General features: G+C 46.5%; 2 protein-coding genes across 2 annotated transcripts; both read right to left on the reverse strand.

Annotated features, from left to right (window-relative positions):
- Window positions 1–15: 15 nt before the first annotated feature.
- On the reverse strand, window positions 16–3163 carry LOC131264016 (UDP-glycosyltransferase UGT4-like). The gene is made up of 5 exons (XM_058266307.1): window positions 3129–3163; window positions 1635–1828; window positions 1328–1555; window positions 1028–1243; window positions 16–951 (listed from the first exon to the last, which is right to left on the reverse strand). Exons 1-5 carry the CDS (start codon window positions 3161–3163, stop codon window positions 38–40), a joined length of 1587 nt encoding a protein of 528 aa, XP_058122290.1. The 3' UTR covers window positions 16–37.
- Window positions 3164–6194: 3031 nt separating this feature from the next.
- LOC131264017 (UDP-glycosyltransferase UGT5-like) lies at window positions 6195–11016 on the reverse strand. Its single transcript, XM_058266308.1, has 4 exons — window positions 10972–11016; window positions 7427–7922; window positions 6987–7372; window positions 6195–6920 (listed from the first exon to the last, which is right to left on the reverse strand). Exons 1-4 carry the CDS (start codon window positions 11014–11016, stop codon window positions 6195–6197), a joined length of 1653 nt encoding a protein of 550 aa, XP_058122291.1.
- Window positions 11017–12245: the final 1229 nt, after the last annotated feature.

The raw sequence follows: 12245 nt of genomic DNA on the forward strand, positions 1-12245 counted from the left end.
TCGACGTCATGGTTTTATTCAGTTGCTTGATCAGTGTTTAGTTTAATTTAAACTTTCGTCTCGGCGACCCGAGCCCCGTATCTCGCTTTGGTTTTGGTTTCTGCTTTGGACTGACGAGAAATGTGCCTAGTAGTTTGTAGAATGTGGTCGCCACCAGTAGGAAGATGAGCGCGAAAAATCCTACCACATCCAGCATGAGGTATTGCGCCCACGACAGCTCGATGGCTTTGGTTTTTAGATGTTTGGCGCCCTTGTGTCGGATGACGTACTCTATCCAGTGCATGGCTTCCTCCATCGGGGGTGCGATATTGTCCCGAAACAGTTCCGACGCTCGTTTGGCCTGCTTCATGAACGTCGGGTTGGTGAGGAGCTCGTTGAGCCGCGAACCGAGCGTTATCACGTTCAGCTCCGGAAAGTTAAGCGTCAGCGCATAGCCTGCCTGTTCCGCTTTGAGCGCATTTCGGTGTTGGTCGCCGTAGAACGGTATGTACAGCATCGGAACGCCTCGATAGAGACCCTCCTGGCTGCCGAACATTCCGCCGTGAGTTATGAACAGTACCACCTTCGGGTGGGCCAGTATGTCGCTCTGCGGCAGCCACTTGCGCACCATCACGTTCTTGGGCAGGTGTGCGACGTCCTCGTCCTCGTACTTCCACAGTACCCGCTGGCGCAGGTTGCGGAACACTTCCAGGAATGCTTTCATCTTGTCCTTCGGCATGTCGGCACTCTTCATGTACGAACCGAGGCTGAAGAAAATGACACCCTCTTTCGCTCCGTCCAGGAATTTTTTGATATCTTCCGGTAGCTCCTTTGCGGGTTTAATGTGCGCCCCGGCGACGTTAACCAGGCCCGGCACGGACGGTCGTGGTGGAGAGGTTGAAATGTGACTGTTGACCAGTATCAACGAGATGGACTTCTCTAGATCCCGAATCGATGGCATCAGCTCTGGACCTGAAGGTAAGTGAAGATGTAGAGCATAAGTTATAGCCGTTATGAGTACTTAGTATGTTTGTTTTATTCCTCTTGCCTTCGATACGAGCGAAATGCGTTTGTGCAAGCCGATTCTGTTGCGGGATGTAGTAGAGATTGCGCACCACCAGATCTGCCATGGAGATCAGGAAGTTGTAGCACCGCTCGGAGAAGGTCATGTCATCCGTTAGTAGAAGCACCGGATGTGGCACGAACGCCCAGGGTGTAATGAGACCCATTGCCTGATCCATATGATTGGCATGCCCAAGCGTACCTGCAGAACCATAGGCGGGGAATAGACAAGAACCCTGTTAGGAATCGCAATTCCGTACGTCTTCGTATGAACCATCAAACTTACAAAGCGTCACGATGGGAGCCCGGTACTTGTGGGCAAACATCAGGAATGCCTCCTGGTAGAACTGCTCCGAGATGATCACATCGAAGTCGGTGTCATCCTGCTCGATAAACTGCTGTACGTTCTCGTTCTCTAGCGCGTACTGCGTCGTCGATAGGCCTACCCTCCAGTAGAGGAACAGGTTGTTCAGGTCACTGTTGTACTTCGACTCGTATATGTCCGACACGGGAACTGCAATTCGGAAGGAAGCAAACGGGATTTTACTATGATATCGTTTCCAACGAATACGAATGATCGAATCCTCACTTACAGTAGTACGGTATGTCGTACGGTGGGTCGATCAGTATTTCGGTGTAGTTGGAGTGCGCTTCCTTTGCCGCGAAGTTTGTGATGGCGGTTACCTCGTGGCCGCGCGTGAGCAGCTCCTTGATGAAGTGGTCTATCCATAGCCAGTGGCTCGGTGCCGGGAAGGGCACCAGAAACAGTATCTTGGCGCACTCGGTACTGCGCGGGAGAAGGGCGGTAAATGCAAATGTGCACACGATGACATACGACAGCACGCGAAAATGCTGTGGAATAAGGCGGAAGGGGAAACATAAATCCTTTAGTTTTATAGGGTTTTATTCATCATTTGGTTCCTAAACGTTCAAGCAGGTCTAGGCAAAGTCCTTCCCGCCAGTTGATTTTTTACGAACCCGTAAGAAAATGTTATTGGGACTTAGAAAACAACAATTCAATTTTAGTCGGATTTGTTGATGATATCACTTTTTTTTTCTTTTAAATATACTTTAAGACTGTCGTAAGAGGTCTTCAATACTCGGTGACTCTCTCCAATACTTTTCTTGGACTTTTTCGATCTTATTTTTAACGTCAATCTACTCCGGAATCCAATGGCAAAATAATATGTTCACGCTGCAATGTATAGTGTCATTTCATGCAAGGAATACAACTTTGAACACCATTACGAAACAAAACATGTTTCATAACATTTAAAACTAAATGACTTTAATAAATTGGCGGCAGTTTCAATGTTAAGTAATTTTTTTTAAATTCAAAGAACACCCTTTTTCGTTGGCCATATGCTCAAAAAGTACAAATTAAGAATTTAAAATAATTCATCTCACTTAACTCTTTTATGTCACCGAAATTTATTACGATTCAGAAAATGGAAACTCCATTTTAAAATGGTTTATGGTTGCTTTTCATGTCCACTTTCAGGAATCGCGTGACGACAAAGTATTACACCGGAAAAAGGCACGATCGGAATGCTCGTCAGCTGGTTCAATCCCATATTTCTTGTTTTAAGAGGAATGTGTCGTAAATTTGTGGAACGTCATATTAATTCAAATGTTTTGAAAACGGTAGGAACCAGGGACATTCCAACTGACGAAAATTTATATAATTTTGTCAACCTTTTTTACCTCTAATATGATCTCAAAGCGCACTCTTCCGAGAAATTGAAAACGGCTCTGCTAAACCGAAGATGTCAATGAGTTTGCACTCCGTACGATTTGCTACTGCGCCAAACAATTTGAAACTCTTGGCAACGTTTTCATCGTAAAAATTTTACCCTCGGTTGTTCAACCAATAACAACGCAAAGACAACGCCGTGGCATCAATTTTTCCATTAGCAATTAGGATTCAGAACCAACCCTTTCTCAAATCATCTTGCTCGGTGCCTTTCGTTTACGACCGTTTCTTTTTGAGCGAACGGATTTTGATTTCGGTTGTTTACTACACTTTGGCGCAGGCAGGCGCTGAATGTGTGCCAACATATATTTCCTTCTGGCGCAAGTGCCCTCACCGGGTCGGTATATTCCGAGCAACCATGTGCCGCATCGTCGGCTCCCTGGAAATGGTTGGCCTAGTTTCCCGCACCAACACCACCCACCAGCAACCATCATCAAGTGAACTATTTTTAATTTCCCCAATTTTCTCAGATGTCGAGGGTTTTGTGGCAAGCGTGAACCACAGACGGGGTCCAACTGCGAGCAATCGATCCTCTGGATGAGCCACTTGGAGAAACAAATCGCGCGCGCGTGAAGAAAACACTCGAGAACAAGCGCGAGGCCGCCGGGGTATCGCGGTTGGGGTGGAAATTAAAATATACCGGCATCATAATCAAAACAAAACCTCCACCACCGTGTTTTACAAAGCGCGCCATCGTTGGCCGCTGGCGAAGGGACCTAAAAATATGCCTAATGTTTACACCGCCGCCAGCGGGACGGACGGACCCTGAAGCCTGAACTTGGCACCCTTGCTTGCGGTCTGGTGCGCGACGCGTCCTATTTATAGTGGGCAAATTCAAAATGCGCTCCCGATGGGTAACTCTTTCGCCGTTTCGGTCCGATATTTGGTTGGTCGACTGATTTGGTGACAAAAAGGGGGAGAGAGCCAGAGCTCGATATCGATAGCGTCCCTCATCTCTCCGCTATCTTATCGATCGGAAACGGGAAGCTGAAGCTATATTATCTTCCATATCACCATGTCCAAGATGGCACGGAGAGGGGTGGCACGGTTTTGGGGGAGGGTACGTGACACGGGTCGACCCACCCCGTATGTGTGTTCGTAGGTCACATTAAAGTCACCTTTCGTCAACGTGAATGAATATCGTGGCCGGTAGATCGCGTACGTCGCACAATCATGCACAAGATCGTTTTCATTTACGATGCTATCACGGCCGGGAAATTGCTTACCATTTTAACTACCTTATTTCAGCTTTTTCCTTTACTATCAGTAATCACAAACGCGCACACAAACACTTGCTTCACTGGTTCCGGCCCCTCGGTAGGGTTCGTCCACGTGCGAGCTACGTGCGATCTCCACACAATTTCGTACGGTTGCAAACGCTTTAATCTGCTGGCACACAAAATGTCATCCGTTATGCAATGCAACGTCCGAGTGCATCCGAACGGTGCAGCGCCAGGGAACAGAATGCTTCTTCACGGTCCGTTCGCGGTTACAATCGCGCAATGCTTATCATAATAACTTCTGGCACGTTCAGGTCCGCCGTTTCGATAAGAGCAAGCTGCACCAATCACGCCGGATGCCCGTACGAGCGCGGATCGACGGATCGAACTTCGACTTCGACCCGAGTGGCCGAAGCGATTCGAACGAACTAGCCGCCGATATGTATGCTGGCGTTTGGTGCTGCGTGCGCGGTCACACTTCTCACTAGGCTGCTCCCATTAAAATCCGATGGACCGTGCGCCAATGTGCAAACGTACCATTCAAAACCAACAAAAAGAGCACTTTTTAAATCCTTCTGGTTTATGTGTGTGTGTGTTTGTCGTGGTCGTATAAATATACACTTCCAAATCCGCTGGCGGGACGCTCGCACCACGTGGCACGCAGGCGGGACGGTTGCAGCGGTACGGGTCTGGTTGGCCCGATCTCGATCCTTCCCGGTTGGTGACCGCAACGATACTGAGAGCCGTTTCGTCGTCGGCAACAGTAGAGCTGCTGCTTCACAAAATCGACTACCTCGATGCTGTGCTATTTCACTATGAGCCAGCCATTCATACTAAAATGATCCTTTCTTGAAAAGTTAAAAATTTGATCAAGCACTTGATGAAATATATTAGTAAAAATTCTTGATAATAGGCTTAAAAATTATGTGCAAATTATTTTCTAAATTTGGGTTGAATTACAACTACTTTTTGTTTCTTATGAAAGACAACTATTGAAACAACGTCATGAAAACATATTATAAATACCTTTTTGGTTACTCTTACAGCCGAAATCCTTCAAAACAAACGATCTTCGTGAACGTTATAATTGTTCAGAAATTATATTCCAATATAGTGTTAACGAGCGCTCATGATCCTAATTTTATTAAATTTTTGTTTTTGAATTACTGAATGTCGTAACACATCTCGGAATCGTAACATAAACTTATATAAAATGATCATCGGTTCAAGTACGGACTTCGATCGTATTATTTCGATCGACGAAAATGCATACAGCATCGTTCAGGCTACTAATGCCAATATCACGTTGCGGGTTTCTTCGACGTGAAATGTATGAAAATTGAAAGCCTGAGTCGATCGGATTAATCCGTTCATCCGTAAAGTTCGTGCTGGTAGTGCACATCAATTCAGAATCATACAGTTTACATTCGTATTTGCTCTAAGGTTAATCTCTGTTGAGCTGATATTTATGTATTATTTCATTCCAAAAGATAACTTCGGACACAGGTTCGTGGATCATAAGGAACATCTACCGCCTATCTAATTTTAGTATAATCTAACAGTTGTTTCCATTATTTTTGGCCCCTCAAAGTTCACTACAGTTATTTATCTTACTTTTGGCCATCTTTTTCCCTATAGTTCTGCGTGGTACGGATAAGGGCCGCTGCGGGGAGGTAAACCGAAATTGAAACGTTTCGTTTCTCACTGATAAATCATTTACGAGAACAGTTGTGTTGCTTGAACGCCACTCGGGGGATGTTGTGAATCTCTCTTGCCTGCTCTCCTCTTCTCTCTTGCTGCTCTTGGCGTTAAAATATTACTGAACCTTTTTTTTCTGTTTTGCTATTTTAAATTCGAAAAATGGAATTTATTTTCAACCCGAAAAATGCTGTGTCGCTGTGGTTCTAAATTGGGATAAGAGAGTGCAAGATGCAGGATAAAACCGAACCGTTAGATCGGGCGGTGGTTTTTGTTCAATTTTCAATCACGCCAACGTTGAGCGAACCAACGGTTTTAACTTTCAAGTAAGGTAAAAGGAAAATCAAAAGGGAACAAGTACACTTCAAAAACACATTTTTATTTCAGTCAAAGCAACGTCTGTTGAATAGAAGATGAGATAAAATGATCGTAAACAAACGTTTATCCAAACCATGTGGCTGTGTTGCTTATCTCTCCGGAAACTACATGACTTTGACTTTGTTAACTTCACCGGGTGTCTCCGTTAGCCTCTTGAAAACCCAGCAGATGGTTCGCTGCAGAAGCCAAACGACCGTTGCCGCCAGAAGTAAGGTCAGTGCCAACATGTCGAGCAGAAGATACCGGTACCAGGGCAGATGCACGGCGGCCGACTTCAGATGAGCCGCACCATGGTACCGCAGGACGTACTCGATCCAAAATGTTGCCTCCTCGAGTGGATCCGTTGGGTTGTCGCGAAAGATACTCGAAAGCCGGTTGACGGCATTCTGGTACCGGGGATCCTGCACGATCTGCTCGATCTTCGAGCTGAAGTCTTCCACGGTGACGTTGAGAATCTGGAGCGTTAGTCCGATGCCTGCCTTCTGGAACTTGCGTGCGTTACTGTGCTGATCACCGTAGAACGGCACAAACAACATCGGTCGTGCCCAGTAGATGGACTCCTGCGTGCCGAAGATGCCACCGTGCGAGACGAACAGCCGAATGTTTGGATGTGCCAGCACGTCGTTCTGTGGAAGCCACTTTTGAAGCAGCACATTCGGTGGGAGATTTTCGATCGACTCAGCTTCCCATTTCCACAGGAACTTGTAGCGGGGAAGGTTACGGAATACCGACAGAAAAACGGCCAGCGTTTCCCGTGGCATACCGGAGCTGCGCATGAACGTACCGAAGTTGATGTAGATAACGCCCTCAGTGGCCGAGTCCAGAAAGTTCTGTGAGATATTCAGAAGAAGCGTATAGAATGGACACAGGAGTATGGTTTCAAGAATGTTCCCTACCTTTACTACCGGAGGAAGTTCCTTTGGTGGACGAATATGAATCCCCGCTATGTCTATCATACCGTTCGTTCGAGGTCTCGGGCGGGAGGAGATAATGTGATTGTTGACCAGCACGACACTCACATTCCTTTCCAGATCCTCGAGGGACGGAAGAGTATCACCACTACCAGAACGCAGCTGCCCAAAGTATTTCTGAGCTAGCCGGGTTTGAGCCGGGAGATAGTGGAACTTCCGGTTGAAAGCATCCCACACCGATAGGATGACGTTATAGCCACGCTCCGAAAGGGTCATGCTGTCGTCGTACTGCAGCATAAAGTGAGGCACGAAGCTCCAGGGCGTTATCAACCCGAACGCACGATCGATGTAGTCCGCATGGCCGAGGGTATCTGTAAAGATTATCAGCTATGATACAAGCATGGGTTCGATTTGTCCTTACTCACTTATAGTCACGATAGGTATCTGGTACTTATGTCCCAACATGAGAAAACTCTCCTGCACAAACTGCTCGGCGATGAGCAGATCGAACGTTAAGCCCTCGGTGCGCAGGAATCTCTGAACGTTCGCACTTTCGAACGCATGCTCCGCCGTTTCAAGACCCAGCTTCCAGAGAATGGACATCTTGAAGAATGGGTCGCTGAATGATTGTGACTTGTAGAACTCCTCCATCGGGAGGCCACCGGCTTCGAAGTCGTACGCCGGATCGATCAGTATCTCCCGATAGCGGACCGTATCGTTTGCATCCAGCGCCCGTAGTTTGAAGCTGGTGATGGCAGTCACTTCATGGCCCCGCTCCAACAGGGCTTGGATAATGTGCTCGAACATCAACCAGTGGCTCATGCCGGGAAAGGCAGACACAAGCAGAATGTTCGCCGATTCATGTTGCGGTAAAAAGAATAGCAACCCAGCGAGCGCAACAGTGAGGACGTTGACCCACTTCTAGAATGACAGAAATGGATGCTTAGACCCGTCTTTCAAGACACTCTCATAGGCACGCTGTGCCACGCTCACCATTCCCCAGTAGAATCTGGTTATTCTCTAGTGCTGTTATATCATACGGCCCTTACACCCAACACGGAAACACTTGAAACACACACCTGACCTACGCTACGTACCGATCTTGAACACGATCAACTTGTTACTAACCCCGCATGATCGATTGCCGCTTTTCTCAACTCACTGACCCACCGCTTTCTTATGCTCGCGCGATCAGCACCCGTTGTTGATGTATTGGTACAAGAAGTGATGAAAACAAGTGATGGAATCGGAAAAACCGAGAAACGAGAAAGACCCCAGAACACGACACGTGATGATCATCACGCCAGATCATATGCGCCAGTTGGCCAGAAGCCAAACTCAGCTCAGAGGCAGAAGCAGCTCAATGGAAAGGAGAAGAAAGATGCTAGTTCTACAAATACGTTCACCACTGTTGGGAGAAGCTTGCGAGGAACCTCAACATGAAATTAAACTCTGGCGTGTAGTAGTGACAAGATCATACTGGTCGACAGCTATCGGGGCAGCATAGGTTCGGCTTGTTCTTATCGTTTTCGCCAACAGCTGAGTCATGTCCCATGGCTCTGGCACGTCTGGCTGCTTGAAGTCTTTTCGGCGTCTTTACACAGTTGCGTAGCAGTTTATTAAACCAACCGGTATCACAAATGGTGCGTTTGTTACATGGATTTGTTTTTAGCACAAACCACTCGTTGTTTTTAACTATCTTGGTTGGTTGATAAAATGAAACGGGCACTGAAGAGTTTTAATTGCACTTCAAACTTATTCTTCAATTTAATAGCTAGTTTAATTGTTTGTCCCAAATAACTAAAGGGCAAATTTTAGTTGCATAAACTATAGTCTAAGAGTCGACAAACATTGAATCTGCTCATAAATTGGATTGAACAAACTATAGTTTCAAAAAACCTTATGTTTCACGTTTTGTGTTGATTTGGTTTTTTATGCTATAGAAAAAATGTTTAAGTTATCATAACAGCCAGAAAATAAAGTGTTGTATTTCTGTAGTAGAGAGGGGAAATTAAATAAATTAAATTTTAGTCTCGCCAGTTATCATTCTCCTCCTGTGTAATAGACAATATTATTATTATTAAATAAAAACAGTTCTGTAGTTACATCATTTCTCTTGCTTATGATTGGGTAGATTTTCTCATTAATCGTTCTAATGTCTTTGTTTGACACGGATACGCTTCTGAAACTAAAAAATTGTACATTAATAATTTATTAATCTATTTTAATAATTTATTAATAATTTATTAATCTAATTAAATATACATGCAATTTGATTATATTTGTCCTACGCACATATAAAAATAAAATACGGCTAGACATTTTACTTATTTTGATATAGTTTAGAAATAATTTTGATATGTACTTCCTTCGCATGATAATAAAAAATCCATGAAGTGTGAGTCTCCACCATAATCAAAAATATCGTTTGTTTGCTGAAAACGTCAAGTTACTTCTAGAAAGACAATCGTCTCATCAGAGGCATCCGTGGCTTTCTGCCCACGTTGAACGAATGTATCTTTGCTCCAATTAAACCTCCGATAAACCAATTGCGCGCCACTCGCCCCAGTCCCTGTCCGAGCCGTGATCGATTTCGGGAGGGAAAAACCCCTGCGCCACTCAACATCTCTAACACCCACGCGCCGGGTTGGTCGGCTTTTCCTTCTCAAACCGGTGCCAATTTTCCAACGGCTTCCCGAGAAGGCGCCCTTCGCCCAGTTCGGCTATTTCTCACCCGACCGGCCGACATGAGCGTACCAAATGTACCAGATGACTTGTGAGCAATGCGTCCAAACGTTCTCACATTGCGCGATCGGGAACCGCGACCCGCCGGCACATCGCGATCTCGGGAAACTGTTCAGTCGTGACGGATCTCTCGAACGGGTCGGAGGCCATCTGGCGTCGGTTGCGTTGTGTTCGTTTGCTAAACCAAACCACACGAAAAATTTAATTGTTGTGCGTGTTTAAAATACAAAACCCTTAAGGAAGAAATTTTCCCAGTTTCCAACTGAAGTGTGTGACGGAGTGTTTCACGCCGAAAGTATTTTTTCTATTTTATTTTCCTACTCAATTTTCCTTCTGGCAAACGCGTACCACGCGGTCGGCGTGTGTTTCCTGTTGCGAAGGAAAATTTTCGCGAAAACCGGTTGGCCTGCCGCCGTTCAAAACGCATAAATCCAGAAGGAAAGAGGGCGAGTCGCGGGCGAAAGGATCACCCGGTGGGTGTGTGTGTGTGTGTGTGTGTTACGACGAGTTTTATGAATTGGGCAAGAAATGTGCGGGAGCATAACCGAGAAGACCGAGATCGCAGGGAAGAAAGTGAAATAAAAAAAAAAAACACCCCCAAAAAAAAAAAACGACGACGACAGCGACGACGACGACCAGTTGCCAGCAAAGAAAATATAAACAGACGTTCGCGCATAACGGCATCATCCCCTCGCGAGATGGAATAAGGAAAGAAGCAACAAGAAAACACGATCGGTTAGGATTAACGCAAACGCCTTGCACTGCGTGCGTGAAGTGTGTAAATGTAAAGACGGCACACCGGGTTCGTGCGTGCGTGCGTGAGCCGGGTAGGGTCGGAAAGGGGAGAGGGAGAAAAAGGTGTAAAGCAGGGGCCGGAAAAGCAAGGAGCGGGTGCCGGTGCTTAAAAATTAAGTGGAAAACAGCGGCGAAGAAAATGCGGGTGCCTGTCGGAATTTATTTTTGTCACCGATTTGAGGCCCAAACGTCGTACGCTTCCCCAGGGTTCCTTCTTCCCGGTGAGATTTTCCCCGGTGTGTACGTGTGTGTGTGTGTGTGTGTTTTTTTTTTGCTGATGCATCCCCAGCTCCATTTTCCGTCGGTCGGCGCTTACGACACGGCGGGACGCACGTTCATTTGCGCTTCGGGTGTCTGGCCGTGCGGGCCGTCCGTGATTGAGCGGTTTCGTTTCAGTTTTTCCCGACACTTGGAAGGATTTTCCACTCACCAAACCAACGCGATCGGGCAGTGTGAACATGCTCAAAAAATCCATTACGATCATCAGTGTTTAAAGTGTTCATATAAAAATAAGTGTTTCCTTAAACGTGAACAGAAAACAGATCATTAATCAGAAGATTAAAAAGGTTGGTTTTCGAAGAAATGTATCATAGTGTGTGCGGTAAATTCGGTTTCAGCACGTGAGTGTGCAAAGAGGAAAGTACCATTTTCCTCGGTGTCGGACGGGGTTGGATCCTTCCCGGGCGAAGGGCAACCGACGACGTACGGAATCATCGGAGCGTGCCGTACCGTGAGTCATCCCGCGAGCGCGATGATTCACGGTGACAATCGTCACGATCAGGGGCGACAGAGAAGAGACCTGAACCCTGCCCGAACCGAGACGGACGTCACATTGCACGCCAGTGTTCAGTGAGGCGTTCAGTGTTGTTGGTGTCCTGTTGTCGTGCGCGACGGAAAGTGATTCCGAGAGTTTGTTGTGATGGTGTTTCTGCTTTTAGTCATTTGTCTACCCTTCTCAAGCTCCTTGGCCGCAGTTTTAGCTTCTGTGCGATCGTTACATTTTATGAACCACCAATTTGCAATAAGTCACCCTTTAATGGAGGGCCAGAGAGGCCGAATCTGGGTCTGCACACGCACACTTTACGGGTGGGAGTTTGGATAATTTTGCGAAAACACTGTACGCACATATGACGAGAAACAGTTTGCCTAAAGTACGTGAGCATCGATCCTCCGGTCGTCTTCAAGAAATACACGAAGTGTGCTGCTGTTTGCGCCCGTCGTAGCGTCTTCTTATTTATAGCTTACCCTGACGGGAAAAGGGCGGAATACGGAACAGGGGGGCCCTCAGCCGCCATCAGTCACGGACGTCTTCTTTTACTCGAAACCTTTTTCGAACCGACCCGAACCGACTCCTGGAAGCGGCAGATCATTATCTTTCCTTTTTTTTGCGCGCGAATGTGCCGCGTTGAAACTCGGCACTTCTTTTCCTTGCGTTGCTGTTATTTTCCTCGGGCTACGATAGGGTCGCCAAAAGGCCAACGAGGTTCCCCATCTCCGGACACCGGATGTGTGCCGCATGCCCGCAAATATGATCGCACACTTCTCCGGGGCCAAATGTTTGGAGGACATTAACCGGCGGATGAACATAACAAAACGAAGGGAAAGCGAAACGATCTCCTCGGCAGCGTTCGTTATGAAACTGCATCTTAAAATTGTGCGAGAAGACCAAGAACCCCAGAGAAGCCTTCTTCCTTTGCACAGGAA

The sequence above is a fragment of the Anopheles coustani genome, chromosome 2, assembly GCF_943734705.1.
Source record: "Anopheles coustani chromosome 2, idAnoCousDA_361_x.2, whole genome shotgun sequence".
NCBI classification, from domain to species: Eukaryota; Metazoa; Arthropoda; class Insecta; order Diptera; family Culicidae; genus Anopheles; species Anopheles coustani.